This window comes from Salvia hispanica, chromosome 4, assembly GCF_029641045.1.
Source record: "Salvia hispanica isolate PSC_SH4W2 chromosome 4, Shi_PSC_v1, whole genome shotgun sequence".
Taxonomy (NCBI): Eukaryota; Viridiplantae; Streptophyta; class Magnoliopsida; order Lamiales; family Lamiaceae; genus Salvia; species Salvia hispanica.
Window position 1 is genome coordinate 55,849,358 of NC_142695.1, and position 23,725 is coordinate 55,873,082.

General features: G+C 38.0%; 3 protein-coding genes across 3 annotated transcripts; 2 read left to right on the forward strand and 1 right to left on the reverse strand.

The window, feature by feature from the left end:
- The first annotated feature begins 3,143 nt into the window (after positions 1–3,143).
- LOC148929550 (E3 ubiquitin-protein ligase ORTHRUS 2-like) lies at positions 3,144–7,514 on the forward strand. The gene is made up of 9 exons (XM_089057691.1): positions 3,144–3,569; positions 5,090–5,625; positions 5,765–5,890; positions 6,075–6,174; positions 6,254–6,315; positions 6,418–6,520; positions 6,645–6,780; positions 6,909–7,123; positions 7,239–7,514. The coding sequence occupies exons 1-9, from the start codon at positions 3,144–3,146 to the stop codon at positions 7,497–7,499; spliced, it is 1,965 nt and encodes a 654-aa protein (XP_088913817.1). The 3' UTR covers positions 7,500–7,514.
- Positions 7,515–9,140: 1,626 nt separating this feature from the next.
- LOC148929551 (putative F-box/LRR-repeat protein 9) lies at positions 9,141–10,246 on the reverse strand. Its single transcript, XM_089056923.1, has 2 exons — positions 9,849–10,246; positions 9,141–9,699 (listed from the first exon to the last, which is right to left on the reverse strand). Exons 1-2 carry the CDS (start codon positions 10,244–10,246, stop codon positions 9,141–9,143), a joined length of 957 nt encoding a protein of 318 aa, XP_088913049.1.
- A 4,964-nt stretch (positions 10,247–15,210) lies between these two features.
- Positions 15,211–16,213, forward strand: LOC148929552 (putative F-box/LRR-repeat protein 23). Its single transcript, XM_089056924.1, has 2 exons — positions 15,211–15,506; positions 15,667–16,213. The coding sequence occupies exons 1-2, from the start codon at positions 15,211–15,213 to the stop codon at positions 16,211–16,213; spliced, it is 843 nt and encodes a 280-aa protein (XP_088913050.1).
- Positions 16,214–23,725: the final 7,512 nt, after the last annotated feature.

Here is a 23,725-nt window from a genome sequence, read left to right on the forward strand (position 1 = left end):
CCCACAAAAAGTTACTGTATTGACCAAAATGTTACTCTCTCCGTCCCCCATTAGTAGTCACAGTTTAACCGGGCCCGGGTTTTAAGAGATGTAAAGAAAAGTTGGTTGAAAAAGTTAGTGGAACGTGGGATCCACTTTTTTATATTGATTTTATAATAAAATGTGAGTGAAGTGAGTTAGTGGAATGTGAGACCTACTACCATTTATGGTAAAAATGAAGTGTGACTCTTAATTGGAGACAAACCGAAATGGAAAAAAATGACTCTTAATGGGGGACGGAGGGAGTAATTGCTTTAGTTCTTCGCATTTACCGTTGTGTTCGAATTTAACATTATAAAATTCTATATTGCCGAACTAATAATCATCAATTCATCATTAATGGATCAATTAAATAATCAAATAATTTCCAATGTTTAAATTAATTTAATTAACCCTGCTGTTTCTTATTAATAACGAAATCTGCTAGTTTGGGCCTTGCATATTCCATTTCATTTTAAGGAAAAACTTTATTCTGTCTCCATTATTATGTTTCAATCTTTATTCTCTACACTCAAACTATCAATCTTAATTTCATTTTAAACTATATATTCATTAAGATAAATTACTAGTTCGACGGTTTTGTGATATTAGAACAAATTAAAACACAACAAAAAAGAAAGCAATCGCCAAGCAAGAAAGAATAGAGAATTCTTCGTCAGCCCAATCTCGACAATCCAAGTGCACAATCTCTTATTATTATATTTCAAATTCATATAATGATAATATGATGTAAATTTAGTTTTCAACAAATTAAGTAAATCATGGGACGGGGTGGATATTAGTTAACTTCAAAAGATAAGAAAAATTACATAGAAAAATAATAAATTAACTTAAAAAGAAACCTTATTTGATTTTCTAACTTCCAGATAAGAAAATATTAAATGATATCAAATATTGAACTTTAGTAATTATTTTATTTATAAAATAAATTTAACAAACATTTGGTAGCAATTAACGCAATTTGCCATCCGAATTGATGTGGCATATACCATTTAATGAAATTTGCCATCCACAGTTCCACACTGAAGTGGCATATATCATTTAATGAAATTTGCCAACCATACTTATGCGTCATATAACATTTAATGAAAAACTGCCTCTTAATAAAAAAAATTCTTCAATCATCATTTCTACATTCCATTATTGATTCAAACTTCCACTTTAATTCATGCAGTATATCCTACATGAAATTTTAGATTAAAATACATTTTTTCCCGATCTAATACTTCATGACTCCGCATTATTCTCTCTCCTGTGTCAAAATTCTAAATCGATTAAGAATTTAATTTACCTTACTTAAACAATTACACAAATTACCTTAAATACATGAATAATTAAAATCAGCAATATGAAAAATGTATTATTAATATTATCATTATTATTATGCATGCCATGTTTACATTACAAAAATTATCTAATTGGAGTCGGTTACCCGAAATGCGCAGATACATGAACAACGAGGTGAATTTGATAGCATATTCTACATGGAACCTTGTTGGAATAAGTGAGCTTCGACAAGTTCAATTATACATTTGTACATTCAAATATAATATCTGAAATTAAGAAAATGTCATGCACCTTGTTGTTCTAAGTAACTTTTAGTTCAAATATACTTACTTTCTAAGTAATAATCAAATCTGATATAGATTTTATAACATGTCCAACATTTTATCCTAAGAGTTCAACAAGAACATATGATATCTCAAGTCTTTATAGTTTTTATAAGAATATTGAATTATAACATATTGTATGCATCAACAAGTATATTAATTACTGAATAATCTATATTGATACACATGTATTAATTAATAAAAGCAAGGTGAATGTGAAGACGTCAACGACATGCGTGCGACAATTGAGATTTCATACGAATGATGACGACACTTGACCAAACGATGCACACATATCAACATGTCTATTAAATAGTGGATAATCATGTAATTTAACATGTGTACTAAGTAATGGACAACGACAGTTAGACGCAAGACAAAAGGAACTACACCAACCACAAGTAGTGTGACAACCGAGATCTCATGAGAATGATGGCAAAACATAACTAGACGCAACACGTAAAGATTTTTTTAACAATTATTGATTGTGAAATTGAGCATCGCAAGGAGCATTTGTCTTACCATAAACATGATACCAGAATGACCTAAGTTTTACTTGATCATACGACTATGTAAGAAGTTTTTAGTAGCTATTGACTGTAAACAGAGCATTGTAAATATTAGTTGTCTCGACGTAAAAATGATATCATAATGTCATAGATTGTACTCGATCATATAATTCAACACATGTATAATCATACCGACATGTGTATTAACTAATGGATAAAAAGACAGTTAAGCGTAAGGTGAGTTAGAAGACGCCAACCCCATGCAGTGCGACAACATGGGATCTCATGCTAAAGGCGACGACACTTGAATAGACGACACATACACATCAAAAATGTACTATTAAAAATGGATAATCATATAATCCAATACATTAATTAACGAATACATAAAAACAACTAAACAAAAGACAAAAGGGAAGACACCAACCACTAGCAACACGACGACATGAGGTCTCATGACAACAACTAACAACGACACTTCGTTAGATGCATGTACGTAAAGAATATTTGTGAGAGCTAATAATAGTGAAGTTTCGCGACGTAAAGCATGATGTCATTATGTCTTCAGTCATACTCGATCACATGAGTGTGACATCTTTTCTACGACAGAGGGGAGGGAGTATACTATAATTAGGTGATTTTATTTCGGTACAAGAATTAATAAAAATCATAGCATTTTTTTCGATAAATTCACTATTGAATCAATGGAATTATGTAGTACTTACTACCTACTAGTGCTTAATTAGGAAATGAATCTTGGAAGCAAGAGGGAAATTTAAAGAAATTGAAAAAAATTCAAAAAGTTTCCTTAAAAAAGTCCCGTTTTCAAGTCCGCGCCAAAGCCCCAAATTCCTCTTCTATAAATTTGAGAATCCAACAACCAAATTCACACTATTATTCATCACTTTCTCTCTCTCTGTATATTCACACCTGTCTTCATTACTCAACAAGCAACCCTCAAATCTCAATCAAACCATCGGAAATCATGTCTTCAAACCAGCTCCCGTGCGACGGCGACGGCGTGTGCATGGTCTGCAAGCAGAAGCCTGTGGAGGCGGAGATCCTCTCGTGCAAGACGTGCGTGACGCCGTGGCACGTGTCGTGCTGCCTCACATCCGCCCGGCCACAAACCCTAGCGGACACGGCGGACTGGGAGTGCCCCGACTGCTCCGATCTCTCATCCTGTGCGGCGCCGGCCGTCTCCGGAGGCGGCCTGGTGGAGAAGATCCGCGCGATCGAAGCCGATGCGTCGCTCACGGACCTGGAGAAGGCGAGGCGGCGCCAGGAGCTGCTCGGAGGGGCGAAGGAAGGCGAAGAGACGGAGGGTAAAGGCGCTGGGGGTGTCTTGGGGATTTTGGGGGATCAGTTCAACTGCTCCATTTGCATGCAGCTTCTAGATCGACCTGTTTCGGTACCATTTTTTCGGAAGTTTGATTTCTGTGGCTGATTTGGGGTTTTTTTTTTTTTTTTTGAAGGATCTGAGATTTTTGATGTTTATTAATTTGAATGGGGTCTGTTTTTGGTAGTTTCACTTGGACGGCGTCGTTTTTGCTTGTGTGAAATTTTGATTTTGGTAGTTTGCATTTTGATTTTGATATGCTGAAAATGATTATTGATCTGAATGAGTCTGTGTTTGGTAGTTTTGTTTGGACGGAGTAGTCTTGCTTGTGTGTTAATTGGTGTTTTTGTTTTTTTCTACATATTCAAATGTTTTTTTGTTGCTAGCTTTGATAAAATTTTGTTGTTGTTTGCGATTTATTGCTTTGCATGAATGTTCTTACGATTTCCGAGTTTATTCAAATGAGAGGCAATCTCTGATACCACGTTGATGAAGTATGGATTGGTTTTGATCTGCTTGAAGTTATTGAATGTTGGGAAAGTTCTCGATTTTGGTGATTTTATAAAAAAAAGTTTCCCTTAATGACGACATATTTTTTGCATTCTATGAAAGGGGTAACATGCCAATGCTATTGTTGTGTGTTTAATTTTCATAGGATACAAAGTGAGGTTACATTGTGGGAAACTTTTCTTTCTAAAATCACCCAAAACAAGAATTTTTCTAATGTATGTGTGAAAAATTCTCTTCTTGGGTGCTTTAAAAAAAAAAGGTTCCATGAATGAGCACCTTTCTTTTTTGTATTTTATGAGAGGGTAATACGTCAATGCTAATGACGTGTTAAACACACCAATTTTAACGGAGTTCACCCGCCGTTAGAATTGGCATGTTCAATCTTTTAAATGATGCACTGGTGTGTTTCCCTTTCATAGGATACAAAAAAGTTCCTTTCAGGGAACCTTTTTCCTTAAATCACCCAAAATGAGAATTTTGCTGATGAATGTGACTATGTGTAGATGTTTTTGTTGCATATTCAATGCGGTTGGGTATGCTATTAATTGCTTGCTTTGTGTTAATATAAAATGGAAGAACATTTAAAGATTACATACAAATCCTTTCTTTGATGATTTCCTAGTTTTATGTTAACTTATGTTGTACTTGGGCTTTTGGAAATGGAATTGGAGCATTCAATTCCAAATCCAATGTTTGTTACCGAAATATATTTGGATTTTGAATTAAATTACATATTTTTCAACTGCTCTTAATTCCACAATTTGAATTCCATATCAAAATAGATAATTGGATATTCAAATAGTCACAAAATTGGAAAAATTCACACACACACACACTCACACGCATTGCACACACAAAGCACATAAAACTGCGCACATAGAGCAAACTACACACACACTGCACACACACTTCATATCAGTTACATCACTTTTACCAAACAAAGGATTTGGAATTGAATCCAACAAATTCAGTTCCATAGAATTTGAATTCCAGTTCTGTTTACTGAATGGACCCTTAGTTAAAAAGTTTGATAGATAATAAATCTTCTAAACTCATCCTTGTACTCTTGATTCTGTTTTCAGACGCCGTGTGGTCACAACTTCTGCTTGAAATGCTTCCAAAAATGGACCGGGCAACAGCGCATGAAGACCTGTGCTATTTGTCGGAAGATGATTCCGGTCAAGATGGCTAAGGAGCCTCGGATTAACTCTGCCATTATTATGGCAATCCGAACAGCTAAAGCAGCCCAGTCGAACTGCTCGGGAGGCCCTGCGAAGGTATCCCATTTCATCCACAACCAAGATCGTCCCGACAAAGCATTTACCACAGAACGTGCGAAAAAAACTGGAAAGGCCAACGCATGCAGTGGGAAGATATTTGTGACGATTCCCTCAGATTTTTTTGGTCCAATCACTCCAGAGTACGACCCGACAAGGGGCTTAGGTGTGACAGTTGGAGAAACTTGGGAAGACAGGATGGAATGCAGGCAATGGGGCGCTCACTTCCCCCATGTTGCAGGTATTGGGGGCCAATCTAATCATGGGGCCCAGTCGGTTGCACTGTCGGGTGGTTATGAGGACGACGAGGATCATGGAGAATGGTTTCTCTACACGGGGAGGTATTAAATGCTGCTTCTATTTGGCATTATTACTTAAGATTAAGATGATATTATCTTGTTAGCAATGAAATCTGTTTGAACTTAATGCAAAACGGGATGTGCATAGTCTGCGCCAATACTAACTTTATAACGGTTACAGTGGTGGGCGTGATCTTACTGGAAATAAAAGGACGAACAAGAAACAGTCCTTTGACCAGAGCTTCAAAAGTTCCAATGAGGCTCTAAGAGTTAGTTGTCGCGAGGGCTATCCTGTACGGGTTGTGAGGTAAGCTAAAATTAATTCTTAATTTTGTTGTTAGTAACTCTGTGCAAACTAGTGCTGTTTAGTGCTTGAATTAGACGACGACACTTTCTTTAACTTGTTGAGTTTTCTTGAAATTAAACTGTCTTACAAAAACTCCAATACTTTTCTATGTATTGTTTTGTCATAATTCATTTTATTGTTGCAGGTCCCACAAAGAAAAGCGATCTTCTTATGCACCAGAGACGGGTGTGCGTTATGACGGGATTTACAGGATAGAAAAGTGCTGGCGCAAGGCGGGGCAACAAGTAAATATCTGCCAAATAAAAATCTCACCTGCGATTTTTATTTGTATCCTCTCATGATATTCGTTTTGAATTTTTACAGGGATTTGTGGTCTGCCGTTATCTATTTGTGCGTTGTGATAATGATCCAGCACCATGGACCATGTGAGTTGCTGTATATTAGTCTTGCAATGGCCTTTCTACTTAGTCCTCTACTATCTGTATTTCATGATATATGCTTAAACTCTATGTACTTTTGGCTTGTAGTGACACCCAAGGAGATCGTCCGAGGGCTCTACCTTCAATTCCCGAGCTGAACCAAGCCAACGACATTACCGAAAGGAAAAAGAGTCCTGCCTGGGATTTCGATGTAAGAGACTTAGACTAACTTGTGTTGCATTGGTGATTGTTTCTTGAGGTTTGCATGACTTTACGTCTAGCATTCTTAGGATAAAATTAGTTTGAGACTCATCCGTCTAAAATTTTCCGTATAGGAGCAGAAGGGCATCTGGACATGGACAAGACCTCAACCACCCAGTCAAAAAACGCTTGTTGATGGTGATAAAGTAAAGATCACCAAGAGGAAAGACCGAAGCGGGACTGGATCAGTTAAACAAAAGCTTCTGAAAGGTAATTTTCCCTTTCCTATTCAAACACTGCTTTGATTATCAATTGCGGACATTCTCATGAAGCATCGTTTTTTTGCTTCAATTCTCAATTTGTTTTGTATTTTAATGCTTTTGATAACCGTAATGCAGAATTTGGCTGCCTCATCTGTCGGAAAGTGATGGTTCAGCCACTCACTACTCCCTGCGCGCATAATTTCTGCAAGGCGTGCTTAGAGGGCGCCTTTGCTGGCCAATCTCACATGAAAGAGCGAAAAACGGGAGGGAGGACGCTTCGTGCACAGAAAAATGTTATGAAGTGCCCTTCTTGCACACAAGACATTTCTGACTTCCTTCAAAATCCTCAGGTAAATGCATTATATTTTGGATTTTCATCTGGCTGTATGTTCTTGGTCTTGGATGTTAGATGTGACATGAAATGGCCGTGCTAACGATTCAACTTGAATATGATTATGTGCACAGGTCAACAGAGAGTTGATGAACGTGATTGAAACGCTGCAGAAACAGTTGGAGGAGGAGAGCTCCAAGGCTAAGGAAAACGAGGATGCCCAAAGCTTGAATTCGAGCGAGAATGCTGAAGAATTGGGCTCAGAAATGGAAGTGAGAGCAGATGCTGACAGCATAGATGAAGATGCTGTTAGTGTTTCTAAGCGAAGGAAGCTTAGAAACGATGCTGCCCAAGCCGGAGAACCAGATGCGTCAAATGACGATGAGATAGCATGATGCGAACTCGCATGGGAGGCCCGTGATGATTCATTCAAATTTATTGACGTGGGTTTTTGCTTGATTAACATTTAAAAATGCAATTTATTCAAGTGAGTTTATTACTTCATTCAGGAATGTTATTACTTCATTGGATAACATTTTTACTTCATTCCAGTAGGACTTCAACTGCTTCTACACATACTTCATTCCAATAATTTATTACATTATTCCATGTGTTTATTAAACCAATATTAGCGACATGGCGTTGGTGATAGATATTGTAGAGTGAAAGAACGGCACGCGACGGCGAAACCACATTTACGTACTGGAATGAAGTAAAAACCTACTGGAATGAGGTAAAAACCTACTAGAATGAAATAATATATTCTGGAACGAAGTTAAATCTTCGTAACATGTTAGTATGACTTATTTACCTTCAGATGAATTAAAATAGGCTCGTGATGAAGGCGAAAATAATTTATAAATTTCTGTATCTTATCCATAAAAAACTAGATCTATAAGCCCTAATTTGGTAGAGTTCGATGGTTCGGTCTTTAAGAGTGGATTTGTGGATAATGGGACTTTATATATATATATATATATATATATATATATATATATATATATATATATATAGGGATGTGATCAAATGAAAACTCTAAATATGGTACAAACTCAAAACTTTGATCTGGACCGTTGAAAAATGTCAACAGATCACAAAAAAACATCAACAGGAAAATGTCAATAGAATTTCAACGGCAGTCATGATTGATGTTGTGTTGATATTGTGTTGATACTGTGTTGACATTAAAATCTTGAAATTTTACACTATGTTGATATTGTATTGAAACTGTATTGAAGTTGTGTTGAAGAGTTTTGAGTTTGTACAATATATAAGTTTGCATTTTATCACTACCCTATGTATATATATAAATATTTTTGTAATTATAAACTCTATCTCTTTAAATATTTCAAGTAATTCAATTTCTAAATAAATTACTAAAACTAGTATTTTATTTAAGTAGAGAGGGTGGAGGAGAGATGTAGTGTGGGGAAAGAGTTTTATTTTTTCAAATAGGATCCACTTGTTCACTTTATATAAATAGTGTATTAGGAGATGTTATAGGAAATATTGTAGGCGATTCCTTCCAACGTTCGGGTGTGGGTTTGATGATATGAATTTATTGAAAATTGAAATAGTCAAATTTAATTGTAGTCAAATTTTGAAGTTAACCACCATTGATTTGGCTCAACATTGTTTTGAGACGTTACTAGGGATGAAATTCGAAACAAAATCTAACACCTACTGAAACTCGAAAATCAATTAATTATAAGAATATATGATCAGAAGGGAGTATACACTATTTATAGACAAAGAAGTCATTCCAATAGGTGTTTGAAAATAGAAAAATAGACAATAACAAAAGCAAAATCATCAAGATATATTAAAGTCATTGTATAACTAAAGGAGTTAGGTAGGCTCAAAATGATGGCAGCGTCATAAGCTGTACATTGATACTAATAAAAGACAAAAAGGAATTCTTTGATATCTCACTACATACCAAGCAAAATGGGAGATATAATGAAACCTCCAACAAAATCTCATTACAACCTTCAAGACTAGATATAGTAATATCCATCAAAACCTTTACAAGAAAACTAATAATACCCTCCTTCAATATCATCACACCAATAGGAATGATGAACATTTTCAGAATCAATATCATAGGTATCCTTCCGTTTCTCTATCCAATCCACTAAACCGATAGAGTCGGTATGGAGCCACAGATCTTTTCTTTCCCGAGCAGAACTTCTTTGGCCAGAATCAGAGACTCTTTTAAATGCGGAGCATAGCCGAAGATCAAGTGATTTGAGGTGGGGGCAACCCTCGAGAATCGCTTCCAGTCCCTTATATCCCATCCGATGTTCACAAAGTCGGAGATGGCGCAAATTAGGCATGGTTTTTCCAATTGCTTCAGCATGCTCTGAAAAATCAAAACATGCTGATGAAACTTTGCTCAAACAGTTATGATATGAAAACGATTTCAACATTGGGCAAGCGATCCCAATGGTTTCAAAATCATCGGATATGAGAAATGGAGTCGTCACAAGGTGCAGCTCTTCCAATTGTGGCAGTTTTTTAATGGCTACAATCAACTCACTTGTATCATAATCAACACCACACTGTAAAAATTTAAGGCTTTGAAGCTGAGATGACCTGTGGAAAAAGTAGAACATATATAGAGCATATTAGAGACTACTGGAAATCAAAATTCAGTAAGGTTGAAGCGCAAAGAACAACACAAAAAATGAAAGAAAACTCAATTAATTAAGGCACTTAGAGAATATGAAATGAAAGAATTGTACCGATCTGCTGCGTAGTTTAGCAAGTCATACGAATCCCAAACGCCAAGCTTGAGGTTGAGGAGTTGTCCCTGGCTTAGATCAACTGCGCGACGGACAAGGAACGCGAATTTGTTCTCCCAACAACAGCAAACGTAGTCATGTGTGCAGGCCCCGCAGAGACAGATGTTGCCGAAATCGCGGGCGGCGGGACGTCGATAGTGCAAATCAATAGAGCGCCACGTGGCCGGATTGTTGCAGACTCTCCACCAGGTCTTGCACACGCACTGCACACTGTCAATTATCTCCGCCGGATACAGCCTTTGCAGAATATCTGCCGTCAGATGCTCCGGTAGCTCGATCCACGGCGGTGAAGATCCCCTTTTCAATTTCTTCGATTTTTTAGGGTTTCGTGGCTTCATCGCGTGAGTGTTGATTTGGGGAAGATGGTTTGATTGTATTTTAATAAGCGCTCAATTTTTACGAAAAGATAGTTGACAATTTTTTTTTTTTTTTTTTTTAATTTCTCCTAAACCGCTTATACTAGTATTTGGTCGCATTTTGTAAGAAATAGAAATGCAAAATCCATAATTTATTTATAATGGCCATTAATTTTAATAAAAAAAATTTCGCTTTTAAATTATACTTCTACATAATAGTAGTATTCTATAAATTTAAACTAATGAGGCAATTAAAAAGATGTTAAAATTAAGATATACTCCCTCCATCCACGAATAAGAATCCTGTTTGCTTTTTTGCACTTGTTTTGTAAAAATGATAATAAATAGTTAAAGTGGAGAAATAATATAGTAAGATGGAGAATAATGTAGACAAGACTCTTATCTACATTATTCTTTTTCTTACTTTATCATTTCTCCACTTTAACTATTTATTATCATTTTTACAAAATATGTGCAAAAAAGTGAACGTGACTCTTATTCGTGGACGGAGAGAGTACAAATCATTTGGCGGAGCTACGGTGGGGGCGCCATTCTAGTTTTACCTATAATACATATATTCAGATACATTAATCAAAAGTATTGATAGCGCAGTTGGCAAGTGCTCTGATTTTGAGATCATGCTTGCCTCGGGTGCTGAGTTCGATTCTCAGCTATGCCATTATTTTATGATATCATTTTTTTCAATATCTGCTCGCAAGAGTACTTAGTAACTCCTTATTTCTTGTCAAATCATTGTTGCAATATTTAACCAATGTTTTTAAAGATCATTTTCAAATATTTATGCAATATTATTCTAATTTATTTGTTGTCAAATTATATTTTAGAGATGTGCTATATTTATTCAATAATTTTTTACGTCAAATCACTTTTAAGCAAATGTGTTAAATTTAATCAATGACCTTTTAAAGTTATATTTTGAAAGGATGTTATTTGTTCAATGACTTGTAAATAATGTAATATATATATTGTAAAATATTGTATTTTAAATTACTTTTTTATTGGTATTGTAATATGAGTAATTAATAGCTTTATCAAAATTTTATAGTATGTATAGTTAAACAATTTTGCTCTACTTGTGAAAAGCTTAATTTTATTAGTAGGTAGAATACTTTTTAAGATCATCACATAGTGTTTATATCAATTATTCTCGCTTAGATTAAATTTGCTGAATATGCATTTAATTCTTGAGTACTAGTATATATCTTGTTATAGCATACGCTAGCGAATTGTTCGTCATTCCAATCTCGCCAATCCAAGTGAATAACGCGCCATATCGTGGGATTTTTTTATCACTCTCCACCATGTAGTACACACTAGCTGCGCACTCGTCAGTATCTCTCAAACGGGCAACCTTTGCAGGATATTCTCGGTCAAATAATCGGGCAGTTCGAGCCATGGCGGTGATGGTGGCGCGGCTGAGGAGCCGGCAGCGTTACTGAAAAGCTTTGCTTTTTTGTTAATTAGGGCTGCCATGATATTCGCCTTTGCAATGCATACAGAGAGAATCAAATTATTAAGAGCATCTCCAATAGCAATAGGCTAGCCACAGGCTAGCCACTCTCTCTTCTTACCACGTCATCAGCACTAAAAATCCACCAGTCACATTAGCATTTTAAGCAAATAGGCTAGCTGCAAAAAAAAATAATTAAAAAACAACTACATTTACGGAATTGAATTTACGATAAATTACGGAATTAAAATTACGAGATATATACGGAAAAATTTATTCATTTCATTAAAAATAAAAAGGCACATAGAAAAAAAAAATACATGATTTAAAAAAAAAGGGCTTCCACACATGAGCCCCATCGCTCTCTACTCCTCATCGTCGCCGCCGCCGTTCTCGCCGCCGCCACCTGGGGTATCTGAGCCCGCGTCTGAGCCCCCCACCAGTGCCCTCGTGGCATCCAAATCCACCTGCATGTTCTCGAGCATCGATTGAAGAAACCTCTTCTCCATGGGGTCAGTTGCGGCCCTCCACTGACCTTGTACATCCGTTCCTCCATTTTTGCAAGCGAGAATAAGGTATACGTGCGTGGGGATGGGGGTGCCGAGATGACCTCCTGGGGTGATAGTGGGGAGGATCCCCTCGCTGCCCGTTGCTCCCGCTTTTGGCCAACCGAGCGAGGGCAACGAGCAAAGGATGGAGGGGACGGAAATTCCTCAGCATCCGGGGGGAGGTCGTGGGATCCGCCGCTGCTGCCGCGTTAATCACCGGAATAGTTTAGCCTCTGCTTCTTTAGCCACCCAGCCTCGCACCCCGCCCGGAACTTCTCGTAGTCCTTCAGCACCAGATAACATTCCCAGAAGGTGAACTCCTTATAAATCCCCGACAAGGGGAACTGACTCTTTGCTATCCTCCGGGCGTCCTCCTCAGTCTTGCCCACTAATCAGCATGCGGAAGGTGTTGGCGTACAACCCTGAAAATCGGACGACCGCGGCCCTGATGCGTTCCCACCCCTTCCGCCACTCCTCCTCAATGTAGTGCGGGCAGTTCTTCTTGTAGGCTGCTCTAATCTTAGCCCACATATTGACGATCCGCTGGTTGCTCAACCAGCGGATCGTCGCAAATCAACAACCACGCCTTGGCCATGCCGACGTACTCATCCTCCGTCCACTTCCTCCGCGTGGGGGTGTCGTGAACAGCGGGCTGCGACGACTCGCCGACCACCTTGCCCTTCCTCTTGGTCTTCTTCTTCTTCGGCGTGGCCCGACCAGCTGGAACGGGAGTGTCTGGCTCCCCGATATCGATCCCCATCTCATGCAATGACAAGAGGTCATCGCCAGTGAACTGCGTCTCCACTTGGGTCGACGTGTGAGACGAAGCCGTCAAAAAATCAAGAGAGGGACGATAGACCGTGTCCCCCCCTCCCCCGGAGAACCCTGCATCCCCCTGCATACCAGACTGCATCCCTCGCTGTCATACCGGTATCATCCCCATCATCTGCTGCATCATCTGCTGCTGCATCTAAGGCATACCTCCCCACCCTGGCGTTGCCTGCCCGCCGCCCGGCATCCCCCACGGCATCCCTCCCTGCATCCCCCTGCGATCCCGCCATCATCCCCATCAACTGTTGCCAAGGAACGTTAAACCCTGGGCCCATCTGCCCGCCCATCTGGCCCCATCCAGATTCCACGCGTACTGTGGGAGTCTGAGATCCGCTCGTCACTAGACTGGACTCGTTGTTGTTGTCCATCGCTCGATGTTGCTCTTGTACAGAAATTTAGAGAGAGAGAAAACTCATTAAAACAAGTGGTGCAAATGAAAATGAAACTAAAATCGCGTATATATAGGGTTTTCAAAAATAAACAAAAAAAATGAAAAATGAGCGCTGGCCGATCGCTAGCTTATCGGCACACCACAATGCGGCCAGCGCATCGGCCAACGCCCTCAAATCGGCGAGCGCACGCCGATTCGCGACTTGCCGTTTCCAATTGTTCGGCTAGCCGACCGCCTAGCGACGCGAATCGGCTAGCCGGTGGGCTAGCCGCTATTGGAGATGCTCTAACTTTAGTGTTTCTTCTTTTTTTTAACTTTAAAAGAATCGATGGTTTAATTAATTAATAATGTTAATTTGAGTGATTTAATATTGATTAATGCTTCCAATAACTAGAGATTTGGCTATGCTATGTTTTGTTTCTTTTAATTTTTCAATTTATAAAATAAATAATACTCGTATAAATTAAAATAGGTTGTGCTATGTTTTGTTTCTTTTAATTTTTCAATATATAGAGTAAATAATAAAAAAAAATTAAAATACCAATATGATTTGAAAAACACGATAATATTTTTCCTTGATTATAATTCCTACATTAAACTCTAATTATTACACACCTTAGAGATAGATGAAGAATGAGTGTATGTAATCTGAGCCATAAAATGTTTGAGCTCCGCATAACCTAACTGTCAAGATGACAGTGAAGAGACAAGAGTCGCTAAGTCTAGCTCTATCCAAATGTGAGAAGAGAACTCCATGGCCATCGGTAAGCTGTGAAGAAGAGCCATAAGTCAGACAACTTGTAAGGGTTGAATCAGACAAACATTGTAAATTATTTTACTATTTTGACAGATTAAGTCAGCTACGTTGCCTTACACTCGACAACTATGGTGCAACAACGGCTGCTTTAACGGGGGCAACACAATTGGAAGAGTTGCACCTTATCACGAGGTTTCGCTTTTATCCCAGAGATTTTACAGTTATTGGTAATGGCGGATTCAAGATTTTTAATTTGGGGGTGCGATGAATAATTATAGTGAGTTGCATTAACCTTTTTTTTAATACATTTTCATAATCATAGTCAATATCATTTTTATAATTAAGAAATTTTATTAAACATAAAAATGAGTTACTTTTTAGTATTATTACTTGGATAGCTTTCACTTTTTATAATGGATCTACATAAATTTATACTACTATTACAACATAACTTATTTCAATTTTTTTCAAGTTTTTATTGTTTTAGAAATAGAAAAAGATACATCTCTTTAAATGAATTAGGAACTGAAAAGATAATACAACCTCCGTCCACGAAAATTCATCCCGGTTTGACCGGACACGGGTTTTAAGAAATGTAATGGAAAGTGAGTTGAAAAAGTTAGTGGATTGTGAGTCCTACTTTTATATATTAGTTTTATAATAAAATGTGAGTAGGAATGAGTTAGTAGAATATTGGGTTCACTACCAAAAATGGTAAAAGTGAAATGAGACAAATTTTGGGGGACGGACGAAAATGGAAAAGTGAGACGAATTTTCATGGACGGAGGTAGTAAATTAAATACATTAAATGTAAAATACTTTTATTTGAGAAATGATTAAAAAAAGATTAAATTTCCGATGTTTAGAACCTAACAAACTAAATTCCTTCAATCCATTCCCAACACTACATATATATGCACCGAACCCTAAAAATCGAATATGTTGAGCATGGCCGCCTCTTCATCCACAGCTGCGCCTCCACCATCGCCGCCATGGGCCGAACTGCCCGATGATTTGACGGCGAATATCCTGCAAAGGTTGCACACCGAAGAGATACTAATGGGTGCGCAGCTAGTGTGCAGTACATGGTGGAGAGTCTGCAAGGATCCTGCCATGTGGCGCGTCATTGATTTGGATCTTCGACATTATCGTAGGTTTAGGCTCAAAGAATTTAAGAACATTTGTCTACGCGCAGTTGATCGTAGCCAGGGGCAATTGGTCGGGATAAAGCTTACTGGTTTAGGGTTTAGCAGTGGATTTGTCGATAAACTACGCAACCGAGCGGTATAAGTCTTCTATCCCTATCATTCACGACACATGATTCTCTGTTTTCTCATAGTACTATATATGTATTTACTCAAAATCAGCTCCTAGCAATTTATATATATTGTAATCTTTTGACAGATCAAGTCAGCTGCGATGCCTGACAATATCGAAGTCTCAAATAATGGGGTATGTTTTGACTGAGGCAATCAAGAAACTCCCACGATTGGAAGAGTTGCACCTCTGCTTGATGCTAATCCCTAATCCCACAGATTTGGAAACCATTGGCATTTCTTGTCCAATGTTGAAATCATTTACATATAGAAACCATTGGTTTGTGAATCTAGATGTTTCGGAGCATGCTGTAGCAATTGGGAAAACCATGCCTAATCTGTGCCATCTCCAACTTTGTGGAAAGCGGATAGAAAATAGGGGACTAGAAGCAATTCTGGATGGATGCCCCCACCTCGAATCACTTGATCTTGGGAGATGCAAAGGTCTTGATATGCAAGGTGCTTTAGTCAAAAGATGTTTCGAGCAAATAAAAGATCTGAGGCTCCGTCCTGTGTCTCCACCCTCTATCAGCTATCAAGATGTGGATTACGACAGTGATTCGTCATATTATGATATCTACAATTCCAGTGATAGCAATGAAGAATATGATAGTATTCATTATGAATATAATTAGTGGAACCAAACCGAGTTGATATTAGGTTAACCATGTAACCAATCTGTTAGAACATACTAGTTGTTTTGTGGCCAATACACCTATTATCATTTTTATTCACATTTGGAGTTTGTTTTTCCAGATATTTACTTCCCATTGTCTAAAAGTTGATTTTCTAGCACTTGTGCTTCTACTTTTTAGATTAATGTTCTATGTTTGTGGCCAATACCCCTATTAACATTGTTATTTACATTTGGAGTTTGTTTTTCCAGCTATTTACATCCCATTGTCTAAAAGTTGATTTTCTAGCACTTGTGATTCTACTTTATAGATTACTGTTCTAACATCTTAACATTTGAGTATAGTGTTGGACCTGTTGTTGTGCTACTTTTAGTGCAGTGATTGCTTTAGTTCTAGTGGTGTTTGTTGTATGGATATTTACAATTAATGCTTGTTTAGGATGAGAAAATTATTGAATTTAGGTGACTACTTTTCAACCTAGAGTACAGATGTTCACAGTTCAAGTCAATACCACACGAAATGTGTAGGTTGAATTGATTAATTCTGCCAAATATAAAGAGTTATGATTGAAAATTTTTAATTTGATAAAATCTCAGCCAAGTTTAAACATGATTAGACTCCAATTTGAAAAAAAAAATCAGAAAATAAGTATTACAATTTCTAAAACCATGCATTTTAAAACAGAGCTAATATACAGTTGTGTTTAAACATTAACATGTTATGCTGAACTAATAATTAATAATCAAATTATCAAAGCAATTGAAATAATTTCCGAAGTTTTAACTTATTAAACATGAATTCTGCTAACAAAGTCCATAGAAAAAGGAAAACTAACAAACTAAACTCCTTTAATTCATTCCTAACGCCACACATATACATTGACAGATTGAACCCTAAAAAAAAGATGTTAAGCATGGCCGCCTCTTCATCCTTGGCCGCGCCTGGCGCGTGATATATTTGGAACATCGATGTTGCAATTTTGGGTACATTTGCCGTTGTGGGGGCTGCAAACTTGGGGGCTTTTGCCTATGCGCATCTGACAGATTTTGGAAAGTTTGCTGCATAGCCAGGGACAATTGGTTGAGCTAACGCTTGCCGGTTTTAAAGAGGATGGCTTCCTAAACCACGTGGCCCACCGGTACATATCATTCTTCCTTTTGCTGTGTTTGCTTTAATTGACAACTTGTAAGGATTGAATCAGACAAACATTGTACTAAATTATTTTACTCTTTTGACAGATTAAGTCAGCTACGTTGCCTTACACTCGACAACTATGGTGCAACAACGGCTGCTTTAACGTTGGCACTTAAAGAACTCCGACAATTGGAAGAGTTGCATCTTATCACGAGGCTTCGCTTTTATCCCGGATATTTTAAAGTCATTGGCTTCAGTTGCCCAATATTGAAATCATTCACATATACAACCTGTCGGATTCCAAATCAAGAATCTAGTTCAATCACATTTAGCTTTAGCAACTGTTGGGACGAGAAACGTGAAATTTCTGAACATGCTGTAGCAATTGGAAAAATCATGCCTAATCTGTGCCATCTCCGAATTTTTGGACACCAATGGGAAATAAGGGCCTGGAAGTGATTCTGGATGGCAGGCCCCACCTCAGATCACTTGATCTCCGGGGATGCTGTAGTTTCAGTATACAAGAGGATGTCATGAGCAAATAAAAGATGTGAGGCTATGGTCCAAAGATTCTGGCTAAATCATATTGATACGAGGGGACTCGTATCGGGGGATAACTGCGAGAGATCGCGGAGAAGATATTGGTTCGTTCGCGGGGAGAATCCGTCGAGCAGCCAATTATCTAGGGATATGCTCGTATCAACTCCCCCACGGTTAAAATTCACCTTGTCCTCAAGGTGGAAACCAAGAAGCAAAAAGGCGGTCCAACTCAGAAATTTGGCTACCATGAAACACTTCAAGAAGCTCTATCCCCATGCTTGTAAGTTGCCAATACAATTGCACGATATCTTCTGGTGCAATAATCAATCTTAGTCCACTAAAATTCAAGTCAGCACCACTAATTACAGCCACTCCATTAGCACCCTTGAAGCCATAGTACACACAATAGGTCTCAGCTCCAACAAGGGATATCTCCTCAAACATAGTCTTTATTGATGCACAAATAGCACTATGGCGGACAAGACGCATCCCTTCTGTCAATTCTTTGTTGCAAAGATTAAAATTTTCTTCCATGACATAGGCCTCAATCTTCTTCCAATCCAGAGCAAAGTCTTGCGAGATGCTCCCTCCTGGATCAAACGTACAAGACTGTTGTTTTGCACTTACTCGACTAGTCGAAAGCGAAGCAATATTGTGTCCGACATCTTCATTTGCTGACGCACCAAACTCTGGCGGGTCCGGATTTTCGTCTAACTTGCTCAACCCAACACGAGCCACTAGATCCCTTGCATATGTCAGATTATGATCAGGATCTCCTCTGCCACAATTAAGCAATGAGCTTTCCTTTGCACCCAACTTTTCCACAAATATACGTCTAGCATAAGCTCCAGCAACACCATGAAGTGCATAATAGCAGAAAGTTAATTTCAGATATGAAAATATCATCCTAAAAGTCTGGAAATCTAAAATAGACTCCCTCAATTTGACGTAGTCACTGTCCAGATCAAAAACATCAAAGTCGATCTGCCCCTCTGCACTAATGAAGTTACTCAATTCAATTTTGGAGATGTCCACCCCAGGTAGGTCATCAGCATCATCCTCCCGAAGGTTACCATGCTCCTCATCGTTATTCTTGGAATCTTCCACATCAGTAACTTCCGAGAGTTCCACCAAAATATCAAGGCTGAATTCTTTAACATCAACAGTTAATAAATCCTCCCTCGAAAACAAAGCCAATTCCTTCAAGTCATACTCATCATGAAGGGAGTACGGTGGATCTGGATCCGGTTGGAGATTGTTGACGTGGCTATCCGTGGCATCTAAAGGTGTCTCAAATTTGGCAATGGTCGCTAACAGACGGTTGACTTTCGCCTTAGTAGGGTTCATAGATTCCGCATCCTCGCGCGCAAATATAGTTGGATCACGCTCTATGTCCTCCTTTCCAAACATACCAAATTGATTATTGCGCGGAGGGATCAGCCTAGCATCGTCGTCGAGCGTTGAATCACAAAATGAATTGAAAGAAGCATCCTCACCATGATTTGGATTTGCTCCATCATTAAAACTTATATCATCCAAATTGTGAAATTCCTCCATAGCTATTCTCTTGCCGAGAGAAGAACTAGAGCGGTTGCGTTTCACCCCCTCCGAAATCTCCATTTGAATTGCGCTAGGGTCAACCGCTAGTACAACATGATCAGGGGTCGATGATGGTCTGGTATCAGGGCCGCCCGGCTGAGAAATCACGGCTGGTGAGAGCGGGTCATCGTCTAACAATTCGCCCTTATCTCTACTGGTATCGGGGCTGCACGGAGGAGCTGGCGGGGGCAGCTTCAAGGACATGACAGCAGCAGGCACCGTGGCAGCTGTGCGGCAATGGCTCTTCGCGGCGTGTGTATCTCCTTGGCGACATTCTTTTGCATCCATCCGAGATACCAATTGCTCGACATCTGCAGTTAGGCGCTCAAGCTGTGAAACCAAGGCAGCCATCGATAAGTTTGGTTCCAAATCAGTCGTCACCGGATCTGTTGAGTGACATTGCCAATCTGGTGGATCGGGAGGTTGAGGATATAACGGCAGCGGCTGGTAGTACTCGATGGTCTGTCGGCCCATTTGCATTTGTTGTGAGTAGGTCTGGTCTGGCGGCTGCCACTGAACATGGCTGTACAGATCCTGACCAGCAAACCTGAATTGCGGTGGTGCGGTGGTCTCCGCTGCAGTGTACGGTGGCTGTGGCTGGGCGATTTGCAGGGGCAGTGTGTACTCCGGATCTGGATAGGAGCGCCCAAATTGCACGTCTTGTCTCTGGGGATACCAACACGATGTGAGCTCGGCATGGGCAGTGGCAAGGAGAACTGTCTGTCGAATTGGCGATGGTGGTAGTCAATGTAGGTGTATAACATGATGGCGGAAATATGGAGGAAGAGATCCGATGAAAGCACCAGATGATACGAGGGGACTCGTATCGGGGGATAACTGCGAGAGATCGCGGAGAAGATATTGGTTCGTTCGCGGGGAGAATCCGTCGAGCAGCCAATTATCTAGGGATATGCTCGTATCACATATTCAGGGAGTAATGTATTAGATTTTGAAAGAATCTAATCAGCCTCATCTTCGTATGCTAATTATTTTTCTTGTTTATTTATTTAGTACCATAAAAGATGTCACGATTTCCTTTTTAGTTTGTTCCACAAAAGATGTCACATTTCCCTTTTTGGAAAAAGTTCTCTCTCACATGAATATAAAAATTATATTTTCTCTCTTCATTTAACACACAAAACAAAACCTCCTAAAATCTCGTGTCGTCTCCCACAAGTATGACAACTTTTGTGGGACAGAGGGAGTATTTTTTTATGGAGATGGAGTAAAGCTTTATAAAAAAAAACTATCATTGCGTCTGTGGTTTCCATGCTTTCTTACAAGTTTCCTCTTGTGTTTTGGTGTTGATATTCTTATCCCGTAATCTACAGATCAAGTCAGCTACGATGCTTTACAGTTCATCTGTATCATATAATAGACAATAGTGTTTTGCCTATGGTGATAAAAAATCTTACACAATTGGAAGAGTTGCATCTTACGATGTTGCCAAGTCTCAATCCCAAAGATTTTGAAAGCATTAGCATTTCCAAAACTATCCAAGGAAAAAAAGACTGATGGATAGAAGAGATGAAAGGTCCAAATAACGATACAAAATAAACCATTTGGAAAAACAAACAAAGAAGAGATGATAGTTAGACTTCACATTGATTCAGCTTATCACATAACTCAATATCCATCGATAGAGCATCCATCAATTTCCTAGAGGCCTTCAATATCAAAAAATCGCCAGACTGATGAAGCTGAAGGACCTCGAGATGGGGGCAGCCATCGAGAATCACTTCCACATCCTTATTTCCTTCCCAACGTCCAAGAAGTCGGAGAAGGCAAAGATTAGGCATGGTTTTTCCAATTGCTATAACATACTTTGAAATATCTGGATGCTGTCTCCAACTGTTGCCATATGAAAATGTTTTCAACATGGGGCAAGAGACGCCAATGGTTTCCAAATCTTCGGGTTGGAGCAATTGGTTCAAGAAAAGCTTCAACTCTTCCAATTGTTGGAGATTTTTAATTAATTCCTCAATCAAAGCAGGACCTATAACATCACGGGATGAAAATTCAAGGCGTCGAAGCTGACTTGATCTGTTGAAAGAGTAGAACATAGACCATATCAGTGGTTCTGGTAAATGAAATACTGGGAGAATTACCACACCAAGTATACTTAGGTTGTACAAAAGACAGAGAACAAAACAATCAATGATATGCCAAAAATAAAAAACCACACCAAGTTACTTATGTATACATTTCACACACACAAGATATCTTAAAATGAGCATAATGTCATCATACAAAGAACCTTTTATGGAGCTTTTCTCCACCTCCAACTCCACAATCATCATTGTGTATGAATGAGTAAGAGGAGGCAGAAGAAGAAGAATAAAGAAATAAGAAGGGTGATTATATGTTTTACAAAGTAGACGATAAATTAAAAAAGAGTGATTTTTATTTTTTATTTTACTTTTTATGAAAAAAAAAAAAGGGGAAATGACTCAAACTTGGTTGGAATATAATCTAACTTAAAAGAGCATCTTAAATGTGATATCTTTACCTATTTTCCTATGGAAAGACCAATGAAAGAGTATTTAAAAAGATACTTATACATTCTTCTATTTTAAAAAAAAATATTTTTACCTATTTTCCACACAAAAGATAAATGTGATTGTATATATCTTTTATAATTTACCACTTTCCACTCAAAATCAGAATTTGTATTCCAAAAATGAGGCAAAATGTAAAGCAAACACCAATTGAACAAGAGAAAATGACAGCAAATGGAAGAATTCTACCGCTGGGTTATGTATTTTAACAACCAAGGCACTTGGAAAACTTGAAGAGCATGAACATGAAGCTTTAGGTCGACCAATTGTCCCTGGCTATAATCAACTGCGCGGCGGCAGATGTAATCCAAATTGTTGCGCGTGCAACGTCCATAGCCCAAATCAACAACGCGCCACATGGCGGGATTCTTGCAGACTCTCCACCACGTTGTACACACTCTCTCCGCACATTCAAGTATCTCTTCAGCACCCAACCTTTGTAAGATATTCATTGTCAAATCCTCGGGCAGTTCGGTCCACGGCGGCGATGGTGCAAGCGGAGGCGCGGCTGTGGATGAAGAGGCCGCCATGTGAAATGGATGTTCAGTTAGGATTATCGGTGAGCTGGATTTGGACTGTTGGACTGCACTTCTTCAACTGTCATCTAATTAAAATAAAAGACTCCACGCTACAGCTGCCCACGACTCTTCTTATTCCATTTTTTTTTAAATGTATATAAAAGGTATATACTCCCTCCGTCCCATTTTAGGAGTTCCGGTTGATCAATTTCAGATGTCTCGCTTTAGGAGTTCCCGTTAAGATAAACTACTAAAAAATGCATACAAATAGAAATAGGTCATACATCCATTTTCGTTCGTCTTATAAAAATATTCTATATCCATTTAGACCATCTCCAACAGTACTGCAAAACCTAAAATGCAGTAGAATATTACCTCCAACAGTACTGCAAAAACAATCCCATTATAGATTTTTGAAGAAAAAATACATATCTTTAGATTTGCAATAAAAGTATACCCAAAACACTTTTCATAGTTTGAGTTATTGTATTTAAGTCCAAATCAATTCATATTTATCAAAATAGAAGAAGAGAAATTAAAATACAGAAACTGAAAAACTTACGAAGACAATGCTGCAGCGTGAATAAGAAGATGTGAAATAATAACCTAATCTTATCTTATTAATATTTGATTAGTTATTAAATATTGGGCTGGCCCATATTAGTATTATATTATTCGACATTATTGATTTATTTTTAATTATTTTACTAACATGAGCCGTTATTTATTTCAATAGAAAATTAAATGTTATTAAATATTTATTAGATAGATTAAATGACTGATGTTATATATAAATCTATGAAATCAATTATTTTATTAGGTAGTTAAATATTATACGTACATTACTAATTAAATATATGAAATCAATTATTTATTAATTAATTAATATTATTCAAACCAAATATACTATTAATTATAATAATAAAAATATTACTAGTAAGTAAAACAATACTATGGATTTCATATCTAGTTATATTAATTAATAAATCTTATCTTGTATTATTTAATTTAATTTAAGATATTGACAAAGTGTCATGGGGTTAGTATGTAATTTAGATAAAATATATAGGCATGATTGAAAAGTAGTAATAAAAAGTTAGTGGGGGAGGAATATTCTTTTGGGTTTGAGTTTATGTAAATGGTCGGAGCAAAATTAATATTTA